Here is a 23,557-nt window from a genome sequence, read left to right as displayed (position 1 = left end):
ACCGTGGGAATTTGGCAGAAAATACAACAAAAGAACCAGTGAGTACCGATTAAACATTATTCATTCATTAGAGTATAGAGATTGAAACAATATATTTTTTTAATTCTTGATAGTAATGCTTAGTTCTAAGCTAGGGCGGTCCAAATGCGCGTGAGTAAAGTCCCATTTTCTCGACACAGGTAAGTATAAGGGTGTCGCCTAGAGTGATCATCACCACAATTAACTGGTATGTATCTTTAATTGCTTGACACCTGAATAATTTTGCTTAAAGGGGAAGTTCACCCTGACAAAAAGTTTAGTGTAAAAATAGCAGAAAAATATCGCCCGAAGTTTGAGAAAAATACATCAAAGAGCTATTAGTAGACCTATTTCAATTATTTGATTTGTGACGTCATATGCGAGCAGCTTTGCTAAATATCGAATGGTTAAAAAAACAATTAAATGTAATTTTCTCATTTTTTTTTTTTTTTTTGGTTAATCTTCATATCATTAATATACAAAACATTTCACACCCGTTTCTAAAAAAAAGTAATCACGAATCATTAAAAAAAATGGGAAAAAAGTGCATTTTATCATGTGGGGCAGCTGCTCGTTTATGATATTTAAAAATCCAAAAAATACAAATTTTAGTTCTTATAACTTAATCTTTGATGGATTTTCCTCGGACCTTCACCAATACTTGTCATCATTCTTTCTGCTATTTCTACAACAATTTTTCTTTCAGGGTGAACTTCCCCTTTAAGAAAAACACAAATTAACGGGTTTCGACAATAGCTTATCGAACTTATTTAACGACCTAAATGTACGTCACATCATGTTGTGATGCGGGGATGGTTGTGGTGCAATAGGTTTGTAAGTAGAAACGTTACATTACCAAAGGCACGACACGATATTTACTTGAATAAAAAAAATTACTATTTATACATTTTGGATGTCAAGTAACTTTGAAGAATGAAGTTACATACGATTACAAAGGTACATGTATGTGATATATTGTTTAAAAAAATATCAAATTGTTGAGAAAAAAAAAGAAGTTATAAAAAACTGCTATGTCCGCAGTAGATCAGTTGAGGAATGGATTTGGTAAAATATATGTCATATGGTAATTGTACCATAGATAACTTTTTGTTATTTCCGTATTATGAATTCGATTTTTTTCATCAATTTGCAGAGGAAAATGACAATAACAGTTATTCAGTGCTCAAATGAATGGAAACCTACAACTATTCATTAGGGTTTACATGGGATTTATTCGTTTGGAAAAGACGTTTAGGATATCTTTATTATGAAAAAAGTAGAGAAGAGGAAATGTGTAATCTGAAAAGCAGAAAAATAATAATTTTTTATTTATACAAACGTATGAAATCACAACGCCTTTAACACAACATGATGATGTCACGGTCTTAACGCCGGTGAAAAGCACAGAAAGCCTATATACTATCAAAGCCCGATAATTCTTGGAGCTATTCTCAAGCAAAATACTCAGCTGGTAAGTGGTGAAATGCATAAAGCTTGTGATGCTGTGTTATGTACTTTAGAAACTTTCGTATGGTTTGTCGATTTCCCTTTTGGTCTATGTCTTTCAATTGGCAGTAGTGGCTTGCAGAATGCTCTCGGCAAGACGATTTAGCCATAGCTGTTTATTGTAATGATTTAATAATGTCTGGTCCATGTCAATTAAATGCGGGGGACATTAAGACAGATTATGTAATGTATAATCCACATAATGAAATAGAATCACAACAATATAATTTAAAAACAAGTGATGCACTCTTATAAGAGAATTATTAACAATCATAGCGTGAGTGTAAAAATAAACCTATATATAAGTCTATTTGAAATAAAAAAATATGCCGGATAGGTGACTATAAATATTTATTTTATAATATTTCAAAATGGATGTTTTTTGGATCAAAATATCTTTGAAGATTACTTTGACTAATTTCATATTGGACCATGATATTAACACTTTATATTATGTTTCCCTTCAGGAGAACCAAACGATTATAATACCGGTGAAGATTATGTTGAACTGCTAAGTGAAAGCGGAAAATGGAATGACCATCATGGTGAATATACAGCTGGATATATATGCAAGAGGAATAGTAAGTATCCTTTAAAATTATCTTGAAATCACATTCTTTGTATATCAACCTTTGTATAAAAGATACTCAAGTATTTCAGTTTCTGAGGTAAAAAAAAATACAGCTATAAAGAAATTCGCCTTAAAAACAGTACGTAAGTTTTTTCGATTTTTTTTTTAATTTAGAAACTACCATGGTGTAATTTGAATAATTCTTAATTGTAGCGTTAACAATAAACAAATATTGAATTGTTTCATAGATTACTGATAAAACTGAATAAATTGTGCTTTGTCATGTTTTAATCATTCTCGGCTTTGTCTGTCATATCTGATTTAAAATTTCCCCCTCATTTTTCTCACTTTATTAGGTTTCGTTACGCATCAGTTTAAAGTGTTTCCAAACAGTCGTTTGGACGAGACATCCTCCACTCCAATCTCAAACGTATGGCCAGAGGACTGTGCTCTATTTTGTTATAGCGCTGGTCAAGACTGCAGATCTTTCAACTACTATCGAAAGAGTCGTGAATGTTCACTACTTGCTATCGATCAATACTCGGACAATGCAGATCTAGTGCCCGAGTTTGAAGATCCTTATGATTACTATGAACGAGGTATGCCACTAAAGTAAACGCATTACAGTTGTCTTTATTCATCTCACCGAATATATTTGTATTCATTTTCTTCTATATTTGTTGTTCATATTTCATAATTATGCAGGCAAACGGTATCATTTTAATTCCATCATGATTTTCGTCTGAATTAATTTACTTGTAACAGTCACAGTACCTTCTTTCCAATACTTTAGACTTCAACGGTCCAGCAGTTCAAGTACCGACTACTATTGATCCTTCGTATGGGTGTAATAAGGTTGAGACTGGTTACCGCAGCTACTGTTATTCCTTGGTCACTTCCGTATCATCTTTTTATGGCATGCAGGATGTGTGTGCACTTAGAAGTGCTGACCTGGTGTCTATCGCTGACGCCAGTGAAATGAACTTTGTTACAAGTCTAATGCAGACTGGTAAGGATAGTTCAATCCTATCGAAAGATTTAAAAGACTTTTAAAGAAAAAATCGCAGATTCGGATCATATGCTAGGGGTAACATGATAATGATGATCAGATGGTATGGAATTCAAATAAAATTCAAAGAATTGGACCTAAGTTATGTTCTTAAAGAATAAAATTAGAATTTATTACAAGTTGTGGAAGCTCCGCATGGCTTAGTGATTTATTAGAGATAGTAGTGAAAAGAACCTTGTTTTTTCCCGACTTTTCCATTGAAATAATACCAAATTGACATTTCCATTGAAGCAGATTTTAATTATCAACAAATAAACGAGGATTCTGATATAAACTTTGACAAAAGTTGATGATTATTGATAATTACCTAGGGAATGTATAGATATATTCAACTAATTAACTAGAATATAGAGATAGATGGATAAATAATTACTAGATTCATGATTATATCAATATGGTTATTATGACACTACATCAATCAATACAAATGATGATGACAATAACCCAACTATTACACATTTCATGTTTATTTTTATCATTGAAAGTGTGTGGGTATTTTTGTGGCTCCATATGACTACGAGTATATAATTTTGATAATCTTTTGTGAATTATCTATCCCTGTATACATGCATATTATGTTCTTTACGTGTTTTATGCAATGTCGACAAATTGAATTCACCAATGGAGCAATACTATTGAACTAAACAGGCAATACTGGGACTACTAGAATAGGTTCAGTGTGGTTAGGATTGAATGATATGGACCGTGAAGGTACTTATGCCTGGACTGATGGTAGTGAGATAACCTATACAAAATGGGCAGCTGGACAGCCTCAGAATAGTGAAAGTGATGACGACTGTATCGTCCATAATGTTGATGTAAGTTCTACAACCCCTTTTACTATTTCTTAACCCTAAAAGGACTGGGCTTTTTGAGATGTAATGAGGACGGGGGGGGGGGCATGATGCCCCCCTTCTGATCTCGGCCGTCATTCGCGCGATCGCACCGAAATTTGGCACGCACATCCTTTACCACATAAACTTCAAGCCAGTATTTAACAAAATTCTGAAAACTATTTTTGTTAATTAATTATATATAAAATATGCAAATTTATTCCTGAAAAACAATATTTACATATTCAACACACAAATTCATTTCAATTTTTTTTTCCTGAGGCCCGTCCTACAAAAAGTTGAGATTGATCGGATCAATCACAACAATGGAAAGCCAGCAAAGTCAACATATAAAATGCATGTTTGTTCAAAAGATTTTCCAAGTATAAATGTATGAGGAAATATTCTGAAGAGGTATTTTAACTTAAATTATTTAGAACAGGTGTTATGTAGTAGGAAACCATAAGCATTGTATCTAATTCCTGAAATCAGTTAATTCATATACTTTTCTTTTCATGTCCCTTTATCTCACTGTGACTGCATCGTCATAAGTTTAATAATTTAGATTTGTATTCCCATTCGCATGATCTTATTTTTAGCTTTCACGAGTTAAAAGAAATTTAACTGCTCATTTATCTAGCTTTCATGTTGTTATTTACTTTTAAATGTCAGTATGATAGAGTAAGACAATTACACTCAGGCATTGCAATGCATGTATATTATTAAGTGATATCACCAAGAAAGGATATATAATTATGTCTATAGATGGATGGATGGCTTGATGAAGTTTGCACAGGAAATCAACATTACGGCGTCTGCAAATCACCCAAAAGAACTTCTAATGTTGTACCACCAGAAAATGAAGGCTGCCCAATTGTAAGTTCAATGTTGAACACTTATGTAATGTAATGAGTAGTTTGCTGCCCATTCCTCAGGCGTCAAATACATCTTGTACAGTTTGATAATGATTTCCTATCTACCTGAGATATACAGTACCAGTTTGGTTATCTGGAACATGGGGGATATAAGGAAGTAAATTGGTCAGGGCTAGTGTTGGTCAAAAGCCAATAAAACTCATGACGTCTCATGTAGGTTTTCTGTACGTTATTTACTATGAGCTTAGGTCAAAATAAAAGGTACTGAAAAGGCAGACATTTTCCGTAATTAGGAATAAAAATCAAACCAAAAATAACTTGTAACTATATATCATAAAATGAATGTATAAATATAAATAAATACTTTTTTCTTTTCTTGAAGGGGTGGTTGAAATACATGTCTTCATGTTACGAGCTGGTAACTGATCAGAAGATTTGGATTGATGCGAAAGCAGACTGCTTGAATAAGAATGGTAGACTTGCTATCATCAATGACAAGTTAGTCTTTTTTATTATCAATTAATGCATGCATTAATAGTTTATTTTAACCAATAGTGGCAGTTTTTTTCCTGAATGTACCAAACTGCCATCATTTGGTTAAGTCAAATATTGTTTTTTACCACATCAAATGCATGTTTTAATATGCATTTTGGTTGAATATTCCAACCTTTAACATATCAACAATCAAAGTTTTCAATAGTGGAATATTTGGAATGGTCGAATATAGATTCTAAAAATTCCTATCCATTCCAAGCCTCTCTGTAGGAACAAAACCAAATTCCAATCCAAATCATACGTTATCAACGACTGCGACTTGGATTCATTTTGGATTTATTCCGACTACAAGACATGCAGCAAAGCAGAATTATGAGTTTGGTATTCCAATCTTAAAATTAAAATCTAACTGCATGCTTTGAACTTTCGTATTTAATGCGAAATGCGATCTATTGGAAAGAAATGGGTCCTAGTCGGATCGCGTACCCCTTCCTTCCGTATGTCTACCCTTCTCTTGTTTACCAATGACACGTTTATGTAATTTTGATATATGTTTTTTTATTTTCAGATATGAACAGGCCTACTTAGCTTCATTGATGGGCGCTATCTATTTTTACACGTTTGACTACTGGATTGGATTAAGTGATACTGACATTCCGGGTACATACCTCTGGGTGGATGGTTCACATCCGACATTATCTGCTTGGGCACCAAGTCAACCAGGTAAGAACTGCTCTGATATAAGTGGGGTTTTCTGTCACCTTGACTTAGTGCCATTTACAGGCAGGAGAATAAAAGTTTGTTACGGTACATTCAAATCGCTGCAGCCGACATTCCTAAATTGTTTATCATAATTATTATCATGCCTTGGCGAGATTGATGATGCAAGTTAAGCAGGTGTTGTCTTCTACTATCTGATAATAGGCCAAAGGGATACTCATTGGGCATTTTTAGAACACAATGTAATGATTCGGGAGAGTTATTTTGCAAATCTTATCAAAATGCATGTAATTTAACACGCAATATTACAGAAAGGACAATTAAACGACTTACAATTATGTTCAAATGCTTCCACGTGAAACATGTGGACAAGATCATAGATCATAACTTGGCATGCACCAACATGTTACATCTTTTTACTTCAACGCTCACTTCCTTCTCGTTTTCTACATGATTTACAATGGGCATTTACTGTATGACCACATTGGCAAACTGTCCCTATGTGGGATACGTTTTTTTAAATAAATCCGTTTCATTATATACATCTACTCATTTGATTTCACTTTGTTTTTATAATTTTATTGAATTTTGAAACATAATATATATTTTTTCTTGGTGCAATTGGTTGAATAATGGTCATTGCATGGTATATATTCATTTTCTCTGTTATATTGTATGCTTTTGATTGTGAATTCACATTGTTAGTCTTCGGACTTTTTGATGAGTATTTTTAATAAGACCGAACGGAATCGAATTAAAAAAACTTGAATTGAATTGAATTTACTATGACTTTAATACAAGCCTGTGTACAAGCGTGCCTACCTCATCATGCTCGTATGGTGCAAATTTTTAATATGAAATATAGGTGTCTTCTGTACAATACAATCTGAAAATTACTAATCATCATTGATTCTGTTTACTAGATCCTTATTTGGGTGACTGTGTGGCTTTAGTAAGCGCTGGAAGTGGAGCTGGTAGCAATGTAGCTGGTTTATGGTTTGATGAAAGATGCTACAAAGAACATAACTACATTTGTGAGAGGCCCGTAGATGGCACAACAGATACTCCATACACCCAGCCTCCCGTCACCAATCCATCTAATAAAGGATGCACAGATGATAACGCTATCGGTTACGGATCTAATTGTTACATTGTAAGGCCTTGGTTGTGTTGTCTCGCCCACCAAACATGCCAGAGATGAAGGCGAGACTAAATGATCCAAATGTCGTCCGTCACAAACATTATGACATATAACTTTGCAAGTCACTTTTCAACCAAACTTGGATTGTAAATGTACTTAGGAGACCTGCATGTTATGGTGCAGTCGCAGGTCACATGGTAAGGTCAAAGGTCATTTTGAGGTCCACGTCAAAATTTACGTGCAAGACTCTCTTATGACACATAACTCCGCAACCGCAAGTCACTTTTCACCCAAACTTGGGTTGTAGATGTACTTAGGAAACCTTCATATTATTGTGCAGTCGGAGGTTACATGGTAAGGTCAAAGGTCATTTTGAGGTCATCGTTAAAATGCAAGACTCTCTTATGACACATAACTCCGCAACCGTAAGTCACTTTTAAACCAAACTTCGGCTGTAGATGTACTTGGGAGACCTGCATGTTATGCTGCAGTCGGAGGTCACGTGGTAAGGTCAAGGGTCATTTTGAGGTTAATTTTAAGTCTACGTGCAAGACTCTCTTATGAAAAATATTATTCCTTCCCAGTTATTTCTGAATGAACTACTGATACAATTCTGTTGCGTGCCGTCGTAAATCGCGATATTTCTGGTCTTTTCAACAAGTGGGCGAGACGTTAACGCCTGTTTCATAAAGGCATACATGCTCATATAGTAAGATACATATGTCTTTCATAACCACTTGAATGCCTCTAATCTGATCAGCTGAATGAATCAGGCCCTATTTCTCTTGGCAGATGACTGTTTCAAAAAGATGATCATGAAGTCACACTATAATTGTTCATGACTTGATGAACATCTAAATGTATCATGAAATAACCAAAAGTTCAAGCCCAATGCAGGATTTTTAAATTGTTTTATTAAAGCGTAGTTGCGTTCGCGTAATCAAATTTTAATTGCGGCAAAAATTATACCTAGCACTAAAGATCATAATAACTATCATATGCCTAGGTTTAATTTCAGTACAATGTGGTCAGTATAAAAACGGAAACCCGATAGGCTAGTCATATTTCAGTGGCTCGTGTAGCCATGGTAAATTTAAAAGAGAGCCTTATAAGAGGCAATCAAGGAGCTGCTACCACTATCATTCAGTCCAACATATATCTTTGTTTTGATTGTTCGTTTGCTTTAGATAGTAATTATAAGTGGTTCAAATTTTTTTATTGTAAATATAGCCGTGATAATTTCACTCTTATCTTTTACACGATTCTATGGGTCCACAGATATTTGTTTTCCTCCAAAGGCTGACTTTTGGTTGTGTCTACATTCAGAATGATAGGAAACTGTGCTTAAATAGTAATTAGGACGTGGCTATTAGTTTTCATGTTGTCAACAAATGATGTTTTCTAAATAATTATTTGATACAATTATATATTTTTTACCATTTAGCCATTTGAGAGAAACCCTATAGAACAGATCAGTTGGGCTAATGCCAGAACTTATTGTCAGGCAATGGGAGGTGACTTGGCCAGTTTCCAAAGCAAAGAGGAGGAAGCCTACATTGTTAGCCACTATATCCCAATGTAAGATACTTTATGATACAATATTTTTAAAAAACTTTGTAGTTTCATATCAATATTGACAGCCCCTTGTTTATGGTTCAGGAAGTCAATATTTGTTATACAGTATATATATATATATAAAAAACGATATTACATTCCGCGTGTTGGACATAGATGATATTAATGAGGCTAAGTGGTAATGCATTGTACTTAGTTCCAACAGTTTATTTTGAATTCCAAATTTTCGACGTTAAACAAACGTCTTCTGGGATACAATAAAGCTCACAGTCAGCTTTATTGTATCCCTGAAGAAGACTTATGTTTAACGTCGAAAATTTGGAATTCAAAATAAACTGTTGGAACTAAGTACAATGCATTACCACTTTGCCTCATTTATATATATATATATATATATATATATATATATATATATATATATATATATGTGATAATATATATATATAATGGGTAATTTGCAGTCTAGTGTGAAAATCATGAATACAGGAGCACCATAGGTGTGTGTGCTGTCCCCAGTATACTGTTCTCTTTATACACAAGTTACTGTCGATGCTCCTCAAACCAGTGTAGTATCATCAAATACGCTGATGATACCGTAATCACAGGTTACATTATAGACGATGATACTGAAGATTATACCAGAACACTTGAAAATTTTGTCAAATGTTGTGATGATCATTTCCTAATTTTAAATGTATCGAAAACTAAAGAGTTGATTGTTGATTTCAGACGAAAGTCTATTTCCATAAGGCAGTTACAGTTCACGGCGAATAAGTAGAGCATGTCAAAGAATACAAATACTTAGGTACGACCATAATATCCCAGGACCAAAATCCAATTGAAACCAGTTGGATTTCCAACTGGTTTCAATTGGTTTCAATTGGTTTCAACTGGTTTCAATTGGTTTTAACTGGAATTTAACAATTTCCAGTTGAAACCAATTGAAACCAGTTGGGCAACTGGAAATCCTAACTGGAACCAGTTGGGTAACTGGAAATGACTTCCAATTGGGAATGATTTCTAACTGGAACCAGTTGAGTAACTGGAAATCCCAACTGGAACCAGTTGGGCAACTGGAAATCCTAACTGGAACCAGTTGGGTAACTGGAAATGACTTCCAATTGGAAATGATTTCTTACTGGAACCAGTTGAGTAACTGGAAATCCCAACTGGAACCAGTTGGGCAACTGGAAATCCTAACTGGAACCAGTTGGGTAACTGGAAATGACTTCCAATTGGAAATGATTTCTAACTGGAACCAGTTGGGCAACTGGAAATCCTAACTGGAACCAGTTGGGTAACTGGAAATGACTTCCAACTGGAAATGATTTCTAACTGGAACCAGTTGAGTAACTGGAAATCCCAACTGGAACCAGTTGGGCAACTGGAAATCCTAACTGGAACCAGTTGGGTAACTGGAAATGACTTCCAATTGGAAATGATTTCTTACTGGAACCAGTTGAGTAACTGGAAATCCCAACTGGAACCAGTTGGGCAACTGGAAATCCTAACTGGAACCAGTTGGGTAACTGGAAATGACTTCCAATTGGAAATGATTTCTAACTGGAACCAGTTGGGCAACTGGAAATCCTAACTGGAACCAGTTGGGTAACTGGAAATGACTTCCAACTGGAAATGATTTCTAACTGGAACCAGTTGGGTAACTGGAAATCCTAACTTGAACCATTCAGTTGTGTAACTGGAAATCCTAACTGGTACCAATTGGGTAACTGAGATGACTTCTAACTGGAAAGATGGGTAACTGGAAATGAATTCTAATTGGAACCAGTTGGGTAACTGGAAATTATTTCCAATTGGTTTCCAATTGGAAATTTTCCAGTTACCCAACTGGATCCAATTGAAACCAGTTAATTTGCATATTATTTGCCAGTGTGCACAGATTAATGTTTTATGAGATTAATCATCATTAACAATGTATCTATTTAATTCTTTACAATTTCAAGTACCACACTTTTTAAAGATTAGTATTTAGAATACTTAGCAGTGAAAACCATGTTCATAAATGTTATAGATTATAATTAAAACAGATTAAAGGATAATTAGTACACCACTAACTGTTACCAAATTACATCAAATAAAAGTACATATATTTGAAGATCTTCCATATAAATATATATACATGAAAGTCTGTATTTTATCAATGCCCTTTACATTGGTATTAATAGACATATAACACTGCTTCTGTGTTGGCATGAGAAATAGTTACTGCAAATGCTAATTAATTTGTAACTAATTAAGTTCGTTCCAACTGGAAGTTCCAATTGGATCCAGTTGGAAACCAATTGGTTTCAACTGGTTCCAGTTGAAACCAGTTGTCTCCAATTGGTTTCAACTGGAACCAATTGAAACCAGTTGCCTCCAATTGGATTCAATTGGTTTTAATAGGGAAATTGGAACAACTGGAACCAATTGACAACAATTGCCAACTGGTTCCAGTTGCCCAATTGGTTTTTAACTGGAACCAATTGGCAACTGGTTTTCAATTGGAACCAGTTGTTCCAATTTCCCTATTGAAACCAGTTGGCCAACTGGTTTCAATTGGTTTTGCCCTAATTGGTTTTAACTGGATTTTGGTCCTGGGATGTAAATCACTAAACTGGTCAAATAATATTGTGACACTGCAGAAAAAAAGCAAATCAAATGCTTTATTTTGTAAGATCCTTGAAAATGCTTCATGTGGAAGACATAATCATTGTTATTTTCTACAAGTCCATCATCCAAAGTGTTTTATAGAATGGATGGGAAAATCCCTGCAATCTGATTGGTTGAGAGCAATGCAAGAATTTTTACTGGGCTGCATGAACGATATCCCGATAATCATAACGATATCCACTGTAAACAAGCTATCGTCCGAAAAGGTCATTGTGATGTCATCGCGCATGTACTGTTACGCTTGTTTACGTCAAAATTTTGAATTTTCGATCAAGGCAGAATGAATCAAATAAAGGATGCAAAATGATCTGTAAGTACAAATACGTTACCGTAATTGTCATAGGGATTAAAACTGCCTGCATACTCGTTAGTTGAGAAGTCCAGACATACGATCTAACGTTTATAGATCTACTGGCACTGCCCTGGGCTGGCTGTGCACAGCCAAATCTCCAGTGCGGGCCCAGGCAGCCGTAGGCACTGGCCACCGGAGCGGCCCGGGCATACACACACAGCTATGGCTGCCTCAGTCATAGATCTACTCAATGCAAAGCTGTATCTGGCATTTTGGGTATAATGATGCCTTTGTGCCAACATATTATCAAGTTAGGCATACATATTTATGTTTTCCAGGGTTATCAAAGGGTCTGCATTACATTTTGGAGTTTTCATGCATCCGGTAAAAAATCATGCGTCCAGTAAAAAAAATCATGCGTCCAGTAAATATTTTCATGCGTCCAGTAAATTGAATTTACTGGACGCATGAAATTATCATGCATCCGGTAAATCATTAATTTTTGTGGTTTATTCAATAAAATTTTTCCATTCTATAAAACAGATGATGCATGGGTTTCTTTCGTGGGTCAGTGGAACTGTGTGCACGCGGTAACTTTGGCATTATGGTCTAAACCCACTCGGCTGCGCCTCGTGGGTTAAACCATGCCAAAGTTACCTTGTGCACACAGTTCCTACTGACCCACTCTAACCCATGCATCATTTGTATACTGATGTATAATAATTATTGTGTGTTATTTTGCCAATGCAGCAAAACGCGACTTGAAGAAGCTAAATCAACCCAGAAAAATTGTACAACGCTTATTAGGTGATGACTTACCTTGCCTTGATGACCTCTATCTAGAGAGAGTCGCTTCTAAACTAATTGTTAACAAAGATTATGACCTCACCCACCCACTCTACGATAATTTTACTTTCAACTGTTCAGGCATTGGTCTATGTTTGAGACAATCAATAAGCTAGTTCGTTGTTTCTTTCTGCGCATGATCAAAAGATTCTACGCATGATCAGAGGAAGGTCATTTGTACTAAAGTGACATGGTGGTTTAAAATCTAATGAGATAAGCACCAACTTTGATGTCTTTATTATTCATATATTCTTTTGAATTGTGGTTTTCATTTACATCCACAAAAAACAACAATTCCACGACTGGTATTTCACAGTTTGCCAAGTACATTGTGCAACATGCTATGATATGCATTCAAAGTAGGAATGCAACAAAGACCTTCATAAAGTGTTCATTGGTGTGCTATTCTAGTCACTTGGTCTATTAAATTTCTTCATCCTGCTATGTAAGGCAAGCTTACGTAATATCTTGCTTTGAAATCTGCCTATCAATAATGAAAGAAATGAAAGGTCATTTGACCAAAATTGTCCCTGAAGTAACTACGAACTGGTCTATTATCCCCATTGCCATTCATCACTTTAACGCTCAAGTCCGAAGGTCTGTGTCTCGCCCGTAATTAATTAGTACCCTAATCTTTTAATTGATTGTTAATAATCACGATATATAACTTTGACTATTCATATAATGTTTATTAATTAGAGATTCTCTTAGAATTAGACACACGACTCTTGCACTTCCCTTACTCTCTATTACAATTACAATTGCACTTGCATCAACTTCGATCCATTACTTATCTTGCCGATAACTACAGTACATGTATAACCAAACATGATTATTCTAGAATATGAACTATTCTTAAACCTGACTTTATAACTTTGACTTGTATTTCAAATACTTGTGTATTCTAAAGTTTGCGTGAACCATGTATACCAGAGTTGGAATAATTTCCTCATGTTGACATGTTTTCATCATTTTTTGTTTTGTTCTGTGTGTATAGTTTGTATCTACTGTGTGTAACCAGTGAAAAAAGAATTTCCTTTTATATATGGACAATAAAGTTATTCAATTCAATTCAATCCCATTCAATTATTCAATTCAATATATATACATATATGATATATATATATATATATATATATATATATATATATATATATGTATATATACAGTGCGTCCCACAAAAAACGAAACCGAGATTTAGCGATGATTTATCATAACTTAATCATAAATACAATAGACAAATGACCTATCGATGTAAAGCTTAGAATCTCCTCTTTCATCTGATATTACTTAGATTATTCCTCATTCACGCATGAGTGAGCTAAAACAATTTGAAGAAAGGATACCAAAAACCCATTTGGCAGGGGGTATCTGAATTTCAAAAAGAAAACCACATGCCTAAAAAGTTCAATATCTGCTCTTTTATTTGATACCTTAATCACAAAAAACGGTCAAGAAGTAAAAAAGTTATGTTCCCTCGAAACAATGCTTGTATTTCCATAATTTCATTAAACGTGTTTTCGCCGGTTTCCCACAGAAGCTATATCGCCCGGTTAACAAAAGACTTAATGCATGGCTGATCGTCAACAAAACGGAGTGTCGAGTGAGTTTGAACGCTAGCCTGTAAAACCTCTTCATTTTATGAAATTATTAAAATTCAAGCCTTATTTCGAATAACCAGAACTTTGTTATTTCTGGATCATTTTCTGTAATTGAGGTATCAAATTGAAGAGCAAATATAGAACTTTTTTTAAATGTGGTTTTCTTTTTGAAACCCCGATACAGCCCGCCAAATGACTTTTTGGTATCCCCTTTTCAAATTGTTTTTGATCGCTCATGCGTGAATGAGAAATAATCTAAGTAATTTCAGATGAAAGAGGAGATTCTAAGCTTTATAATGGTAGGTCTTTTGTATTAGTGATTAAGGTATGATAAATCATCGATAAATCTCGGTTTCGTTTTTTGTGGGACGCACTGTATATATGCTTTTGTATCCTCCACATTTCGCAAAATGAGTGATGTTGTCCTTTTGTAGAAATCAATTATTTATCGCAAATTTATATGTCTGTCTGAATCAATGTAATAACATCATGTATAAATGCGCCGACTATTACATTGATTCCGAGGCACACAATCATTATTATAATTTTCTAAACAAACATGCAATTGTTCATGTATCCCTGAAAAACAATTTGTTTTACAATGTTAAATGTTTCAGACAATGTCGTAGATGAAAACAAATTATCATTTATTTAAATCTTCATCCTGTGGATTGTTGAGATATTATCATTTTATCCATGCAATGCAGAGACCCAGAAACTGCTAAATATGGATTCTGGACAGGACTTAATGATCAATCCCGAGAGTCAGGTTAGTAACTTTCTAAAGTTCCCTCTAATGAGGCTCTCAACAAGTATGTTTTTTCATGTACGTCCGTCCTTCCCGTTCTTGTCCTTGCGGTAATACTGTATTTTGGGCAATCACTACTCAGACGCTATGTACAACCCACCAGTTCCTTTTAATATCCAAATCAAATCACAATGGACACCTGAGAGGTTTTTGTCGAAAATTGGTGGACCGGGACAGCAGGTCGTCCAAAGAATCAGACCGGACCGAAAAATTGCAAATAAAAATTATGTGGTTTGTCAAGGACGACACTGCTGTTGTGATTCACCGATTTTCTACACAGGCTGTTTTGTCATTGAAGGGCTTTTGACAAAAGATTTTCTGCGTTAAAGAAAGTGTCGTCGTAGTGATTGCAAAAATGTCCTATCGAATAAAGAATCGCTAAACGGATCAACTTCAAACTTGCTCTCAATATGAGATGAGAGCGACAATGCACTGTTCATATATATATATATATATATATATATATATATATATATATATATATACGCGATGGTATATATATATATATATATATATATACTAAATTAACTAAGATCGTGTAGTGAAAAATGATTTATAGATTTCGGGTCACGGTGTCAAAGGTCGCGATGGTAATTATAAAATTTCTTTCTCGCAATAACCAAGAAATGGTTTCAAAGGGCAAATTACATAAGTTATTGAATACATGGAAGTATTTCGTTCCGGCTATAACCAAATTAACTATTTGAGGGATTAACTTCAAAGTTTATTTAGACTTTTTTAATCTCCATCTATATTTCTTCATGACATCATATTTCCCCCCATTTCTCTTTTTCTTTTTTATACATCTTTCCTTCAATATATTTATACTTTCCTATACGGGAATTATTATTTTGTTGTTTGAAATTTATAGCAACTTATTTTATTTCTTTACAATAAATAACTAAAATTTCAGGTGCGTCACCAGATAAATGTGTTGATGTGATTTTTACTTTAACTTAACGATTTGATATTTTAGGTTTCCAGTGGAGTGACGGATCACCTTTAGTGTATCTTAATTGGGAAAGCGGTGAACCTAATGATTACTCTGGTAGCGAGGATTGTGGTGAAATGTATTTCTCTGGACGAGGATGGAACGATCTTTCATGCTCGGCTACACGGAGCTTTCTCTGTAAAGTACCAAAACGTAAGCATCAAATTGTAGAAATACAATATGATGATTTATTGGCAACTGAAAAAGCTATCTCGAAGTTTTACCAAAAGTTTAAATATTAACAGTTTATTCTACCTCAATGTTCACGGTTTATTTCATATAAATTTGTCAGAAAATAGCCAACGAAATATTTTATGTCTTGTTACATGAATAGAAATTAAGGATGAAGGTTTATATAGGTTTGATATAGAGCTGTCGTACAGTATGCTTTAATGAAGTGGGGGGATGATACAAATCGTTTTCATATTTGATACTATTTGACATTGTTTTAATATTAGTTTTGTCAGTAACGAATTTTATAACTAACTCAATGTTTTTATAATCGCCCTTAAGATTTAATGTATTTTTCAAACTTCTATATTGAGCTTGTAATTTAAATTTGTACTGTTTTGTGTATAAGTTTCATATTAATATTGATCTGTCAATCATGAGGTTGATTTTTCTAATTTTTGCGCTCCAATTTTTTTTCTCCATATTGATAATTATTATTCGTATCAGACATCTGAGCAGGGCAAATTAAATACATTCTTGCCTGCTTAAGACTGGGATCAAGTAGCCGGTCAATAAATTTCCAATTGTGTATCCACGGGCCCAATTTTATTGCCCGCTCAGGAAAGTCAATGAGAAAATGGGTGGAAATGTAGCTAGCGGGCAATAAGGCAGAGCTAACATCCGGGTATGTTACGCGTTTTTGTATGCGTCCTTGAACCGCGCAGCGCTATACGTCACAATTACCGTGTTTACATGTGATCGGCTTTTGGTTGAGAACCAAAAGCCCATGCAGAATCGGCTTTTGGTTTATCTTGCACCGCGTTTATACACTGTCACAGCTCGCGGTGCAGAATCGGCTCGCGTAGCAAAAACCTGAAATGATCCGCGCACCAACAATTTACGTCATAATTACCGTGTTTACACTTGATCAGCTTTTGGTTCAGAACCAAAAAGCCGATGCAGAATCGGCTTTTGGTTTGCGTTTACACGTTGTTACAGCTCGCGGTTCAGAACCGCGAGCCGATGCAAAACCTGAAATGATAAGCACACCAACAATATACGGCATAATAAAGACAACGCTGGATCAGTGCGCTTACAATTACGTCACAATGGTAAAGTAAATGAAATGCGCTCAAATTGCCGATGCAAAATCGGCTTTCTGTTTACACGTAGTAAAAAAACCGATTCTGCATCGGCTCGCGGTTCTGAACCTACTACTTTGTACCGTGTTTACACTTAATCGGCATTTGAATCGGCTCGCGGTTCTGAACAGCGAGCCGATGCAGCATCGGCTTTTTCATAGCGTGTAAACGCGAGTAACTTGAATCGGCTCGCGGTTCAGAACCGGCAATTTGCACCACCAAAGTAGTGTTCAACATGACAAAATAGATTCACATTCTTAAACTCTAAACTATCTAAATTATAACGATTTTTGCTCTAGATGTCTGATTTGGTTAATGATAATAGCATTATTGACTGGCCTGGGGGCGAAAGGACATATATCGCCCTCACTAATACCCCTTTCTTATTGCGCTTTTCACCGTCGAACTTCACCGGCGAAGTTCGCCAGCGAAGGGGAAAGTGTCCAGTATGAAAGGTACACAGGAGAACTTCACCGGTGAAGTTCGCCAGCGAAGGGGAAAGTGTCCAGTATGAAAGGTACACAGGAGAACTTCACCGGTGAAGTTCGCCGGCGAACTTCTCCACCTCTAGAGGTGGAGAACTTCGCCGGCGAAACTGTTTCACCGGCGAAGTTCGCCGATGAAAAGGCCAGTATGAAAGCAATCCGGAGAACTACTCCTCTTTAATGACGTCAGAGGTCATTTTTTTTCTCTCCCGAAGTCCCCTGTACCGAGATTCCGCGCGCGATAGTTGCAAGCTCAGCTGAATGCTATGGCCAAGTAAATACCCTCGAACATAATTTTTTTCTTTTACTAACATTATTTATTAAAAAGCACTTTTTACATGTATAAAATGCGCTAAAATATAAAAACAAGGTGATATTGTTTGTTTTTATCGTAATACTTCCAAAATGTGTTGTAATTAATTTTTTTGATACCTTTTTGTAATAGGTAAGAAGTAATGTTTACAATTTTCTTTCGTTTGTTCTGCAATCGCCCGTTGACTTTCGCTGGGGAAGAAATGTCAGTGCGAAAGGGTACATTTTTTTCTTCGCCGGGGAAGTAAGGAATGCGAGGCGGAGAAGTTCGCCGGTGAAAAATGAAGAGGGCAGTATGAAAGGGGTATTAATTGATATCACCCTCGTCTACGACTTGGCGATATAAATCTAGTTTGGGCGATATATGTCGTATCGCCCCGAGGCCAGTCAATATTGCTTTAATAGATTATTGAAAAAAAGAATATGAAGAATATGTACGTATGACAGATTTAGTGATTAGTTAAGATCAATACTTGAACTTTAAATGAAGTTGTATTGTGCAGCTGTGAAAATGTTAAACACACTCACTCAGTGAAGAATGGGGGCGCGTATATGTTTGTGCTTCATTTCTCATTATTTTTACTATGATTTTAATTCATTTCAATCTACTCTCCAGAGATTAAAGCACCCACTACTATTCCACCGAGTAAGTTTGTTTTTATTCCTATTTCTAACTGTACTTTTTGTCATTCATTTTGTTTTGTTACACCAATCCCAATATAAAAATACTGTACTGATAATATTTACAAGTGGTATGCGGAATTATTGTTGGAAATGCAATTATCATCATTGTAGATGATTTCTTTGTTAGCTTGCGATCATTTGTGGAACAAAATACTTAGTGAGAGCTCATTCATTCATCAATACCTTCAGCATATGAGGCATCAATAGTATTTTGCAATGCAATTGTTATTTTTTGTCAGTTCGAGAGTGTTTGACGGCATCAGGCTGGCAGTATTTCGAACCTTATTGCTATTACTTCAGTGACGTTGCTGGATCGAATGATAGATTAAGCTGGACCCAAGCAGAAGACTTCTGCAATCAAAAGGGAGGTCATCTAGCATCAATCATGAGCAGTGCTGAAAATGCAGCTTTGATGGAAATGGTGTGTATGTCAACCAACTGAATTTAACTTACTAGATAAGAATACATAATCTAATATTGTAATCAAATCACAAAAGAAAAAGTAAAATTCATGCTTGAAAATTATTGGTGTACATGGTTTCAGTAATCTACTGGAATTCGGTAGCAGAGCGCAGTCATATGGACAAGCTCTATAATACATCGTATAGGCAGTAAATATCAATTGAAACTAATATCTCAATATACCTGGAGAATAATGTGCTCCCGATTGGATAGCATAATGGAGGATTTTTTTTTTTTTTATTTGTTGCGTAATAATTTTGTTGCAAATTAAGATATTGGTAAGAAATCTGTAAGTTATATTTGTGATTTTATGCATTGGAAACGATTTTAATCAACAAAAGAACGACAACTTAGTTCTTAATCTAAGTGGTTGAGAAATTACTATTTTTAAATATTTCAAATACAATTTATCTTCTGTAGGCTCCGACCATTGGTATAAATTACTGGATTGGTATTCATCAAGAGGTTGCTGCTGGAAGTTTTAGGTATAAAATTTAACCTCGTGTATATATCTCTTAAATCCAAATCCGCGAATAGTCCTGTTGATAATAAGCCATATTTTTAAATCCTTCCTTTTCAAATTCCAATCATTGATTTTCAACGTATTATATGTTTTTGACATTGTTTATAATGCAATAGAATTTGAAATGAGTTATGTTCTTCTCATTGATGAGCAGTTTCCTATAGTAATTTTTTTAAGTACCAGTTGACGTATGTGGATTTTTTTCACGCTCATAAACAGATCTAATAATATTACTTAAAATTTGTGCTATTGAAAAATTGCAAAATAAGTAAAGTATGTTTATTTCATACAAGATGTTGCTGGCATGAAATTAACAAGCTCTATTCAAATCATATTAAGTTTCAAGATGAACAAACCATTAGAAATATAAGGCTTTGGACCCGCTGCAGAAATAATCAAGAAAAAAAAAGAATCAAGCTTAATTCCAAAATAATACGCGCTCCTGATTCGTTGAGAATCAAGCAGCGTTTGATTCTTAGAGTTGCGAATGATTGCGATTCTTTTTCCAACCATTGACCTACTACGTGTCCCACATACGGACTCCACTACTTATGCTCTTTTCATTCATTAGATAATTTCATAACCAAGTTGTAATAAATGATTTATTGATAGTCCACTTTTAAGAAACCTAACTTCCCATAAACAAAACTTGTATGGAACAATAGATAACTCGTACATTTTAAAATGATATATGTAATGTTTTTTATGTTAGATGGTCAGACGGCTCTCCATATACGTACGAGAACTGGGATATAGGAGAACCAAATAATCACAATGGAGAAGAACTATGCGGAGAAATATACCGTTATAATGGTAAGAGTGAAAATTTATTGTAAAATATCTTTGTTTGAATTTCTTGATTTTAAACGCTGTTGAGTTAATTGTCGAAATGGACAGAAAATCTACAATACAATTGATAAGGAAAACATGTGGATTGTTGATGTGGCAATCCCTTTGGCAGCTCATAGGCCTACAGGAAACTATACTGGAATAAAATAAGAATGTGAAGTATAAGCTGAATAGTGACGCAATTTTAAGGGATTAAAGCAGGGGAAAAGGAATGTCTATGTCTTTGGAGGTGTTTCACAAAGTTTTTAGTGTGACGTTTCCAATTTATGTGGTACCTCATTGGTCAGATCATGCGCGCATTGCCACATAAGCTTGATTTTCTGTCAGACTAAACTACTTTAATGATTGTGAAAGACCAACCTCATCTCATTACATTATTATGACACCTAAATTGTATTCACATTATCTAAATGTATCTATTGCTATAACACCAATTTGACCAGGTCTTCAACAAAATGGCGTATGGAATGATGCAGCATGTGGAGTGAATACCCCATTCATTTGTAAGAAGATGGAAGAGTCGGTTAACCCAATCACTCGTGCACCTACCGAAGCACCTGTAGGAGGCTGTAGTGATGGGTATTTCAAATACTTCAATAGGTAAGTAAAATGGAGATTGGGAATTCTTTTGATATTTAGGGATCCAATATCATGACTTAATCATATCCCATCAAATTAAGCATTATTCAATAAAATCATATATCAGTATTCTCATATTATGAATGATAGTGTTGACGGTAATGATGATAATAATAATAATAACTATAATAAATATTATTTTCATCAATATTATTATTATTATCATTATCATTAGTATTATTATCATTCTTATTTTATTCTTATATTATATCATTATGATAAAAATATTACAATCATAATCATATTGGTAATAGTAATGACTGCATTGATAAAAATAATGTTAAAAATTATATGACACTATTCATTCAATTACAGAAAATGGAAGTATTATGTGAATATGGTGATAAGAAAAATTCTAAAACACCGTATGTTGAGTTTTCCCAAAAATGGTTGCAATTGTTTTCATATATCATTAGAGGAGAGTATTTCGGTGATAATGATTGGCATTAGATTCATTAATTTTTAAAATCACAATTAATGCATCTCTATTAAACTAACTATGCATTAGCTTGTTCAGTAAATTGTTTAAGGTTTATTTGATTTACAGATGTTATAGAATGGGAGGATATGAAGAGACTGATCGATACAGCTGGCAGGATTCTAGATCTGTATGTCAAGGAGAGGGAGGTAATCTAGTTGGTATCCATAGCCAACCAGTCCAGTGTAAGTAAACCTATCTATCAGTTGGTATCCATAGCCAACCAGTCCAATGTAAGTAAACCTATCTTTCAGTTGGTATCCATAGCCAACCAGTCCAATGTAAGTAAACCTATCTTTCAGTTGGTATCCATAGCCAAGCAGTCCAATGTCAGTAAACCTATCTTTCAGTTGGTAATATCCATAGCCAACCAGTCCAGTGTAAGTAAACCTATATTTCATTTGGTATCCATAGCTAACCAGTCCAATGTCAGTAAACCTATCTTTCAGTTGGTATCCATAGCCAACCAGTCCAATGTCAGTAAACATATCTTTCAGTTGGTATCCATAGCTAACCAGTCCAATGTCAGTAAACCTATCTTTCAGTTGGTATCCATAGCCAACCAGTCCAATGTAAGTAAACCTATCTTTCAGTTGGTATCCATAGCCAACCAGTCCAATGTCAGTAAACCTATCTTTCAGTTGGTATCCATAGCCAACCAGTCCAATGTAAGTAAACCTATCTTTCAGTTGGTATCCATAGCCAACCAGTCCAATGTCAGTAAACATATCTTTCAGTTGGTATCCATAGCTAACCAGTCCAATGTCAGTAAACCTATCTTTCAGTTGGTATCCATAGCTAACCAGTCCAATGTCAGTAAACCTATCTTTCAGTTGGTATCCAAAGCCAACCAGTCCAATGTTAGTAAACCTATCTTTCAGTTGGTATCCATAGCCAAGCAGTCCAATGTAAGTAAACCTATCTTTCAGTTGGTATCCATAGCCAAGCAGTCCAATGTCAGTAAACGTATCTTTCAGTTGGTATCCATAGCCAACCAGTCCAGTGTAAGTAAACCTATCTATCAGTTGGCATCCATAGCCAACCAGTCCAGTGTCAGTAAACCTATCTTTCAGTTGGTATCCATAGCTAACCAGTCCAATGTCAGTAAACCTATCTTTCAGTTGGTATCCATAGCCAACCAGTCCAATGTCAGTAAACCTATTTTTCAGTTGGTATCCATAGCCAACCAGTCCAATGTCAGTAAACATATCTTTCAGTTGGTATCCATAGCTAACCAGTCCAATGTCAGTAAACCTATCTTTCAGTTGGTATCCATAGCCAACCAGTCCAATGTCAGTAAACCTATCTTTCAGTTGGTATCCATAGCCAACCAGTCCAGTGTAAGTAAACCTATATTTCAGTTGGTATCCATAGACAACCAGTCCAGTGTCAATAAACCTATCTTTCAGTTGGTATCCATAGCTAACCAGTCCAATGTCAGTAAACCTATCTTTCAGTTGATATCCATAGCCAACCAGTCCAGTGTAAGTAAACCTATATTTCAGTTGGTATCCATAGCCAACCAGTCCAATGTCAGTAAACCTATCTTTCAGTTGGTATCCAAAGCCAACCAGTCCAATGTAAGTAAACCTATCTTTCAGTTGGTATCCATAGCCAAGCAGTCCAATGTAAGTAAACCTATCTTTCAGTTGGTATCCATAGCCAAGCAGTCCAATGTCAGTAAACCTATCTTTCAGTTGGTAATATCCATAGCCAACCAGTCCAGTGTAAGTAAACCTATATTTCATTTGGTATCCATAGCTAACCAGTCCAATGTCAGTAAACCTATCTTTCAGTT

The 23,557-nt window shown here is 35.0% G+C and overlaps 1 protein-coding gene across 1 annotated transcript in view; it reads left to right on the top strand.

Annotated features, from left to right (window-relative positions):
• The window catches only part of LOC129256831 (macrophage mannose receptor 1-like), a 103,467-nt gene that overhangs the window by 66,319 nt on the left and 13,591 nt on the right, over positions 1 to 23,557 (top strand). Inside the window, exons 29-45 of the mRNA XM_064097548.1 lie at positions 1,992 to 2,105; positions 2,452 to 2,694; positions 2,889 to 3,104; positions 3,813 to 3,982; positions 4,763 to 4,873; positions 5,255 to 5,370; positions 5,936 to 6,090; positions 7,011 to 7,240; positions 8,673 to 8,806; positions 14,923 to 14,984; positions 16,000 to 16,167; positions 18,741 to 18,770; positions 19,048 to 19,229; positions 19,691 to 19,755; positions 20,506 to 20,606; positions 21,086 to 21,242; positions 21,829 to 21,944. Of these exons, the coding sequence (XP_063953618.1) occupies positions 1,992 to 2,105; positions 2,452 to 2,694; positions 2,889 to 3,104; positions 3,813 to 3,982; positions 4,763 to 4,873; positions 5,255 to 5,370; positions 5,936 to 6,090; positions 7,011 to 7,240; positions 8,673 to 8,806; positions 14,923 to 14,984; positions 16,000 to 16,167; positions 18,741 to 18,770; positions 19,048 to 19,229; positions 19,691 to 19,755; positions 20,506 to 20,606; positions 21,086 to 21,242; positions 21,829 to 21,944 (2,370 nt within the window). The remainder of the gene's footprint in view (positions 1 to 1,991; positions 2,106 to 2,451; positions 2,695 to 2,888; positions 3,105 to 3,812; positions 3,983 to 4,762; positions 4,874 to 5,254; positions 5,371 to 5,935; positions 6,091 to 7,010; positions 7,241 to 8,672; positions 8,807 to 14,922; positions 14,985 to 15,999; positions 16,168 to 18,740; positions 18,771 to 19,047; positions 19,230 to 19,690; positions 19,756 to 20,505; positions 20,607 to 21,085; positions 21,243 to 21,828; positions 21,945 to 23,557) is intronic.

The sequence above is a fragment of the Lytechinus pictus genome, chromosome 3 (assembly GCF_037042905.1).
Source record: "Lytechinus pictus isolate F3 Inbred chromosome 3, Lp3.0, whole genome shotgun sequence".
Lineage (NCBI taxonomy): Eukaryota > Metazoa > Echinodermata > Echinoidea > Temnopleuroida > Toxopneustidae > Lytechinus > Lytechinus pictus.
Note: the sequence above shows the minus strand (reverse complement) of the source record. Positions and strands in the feature narration are given on the sequence as shown.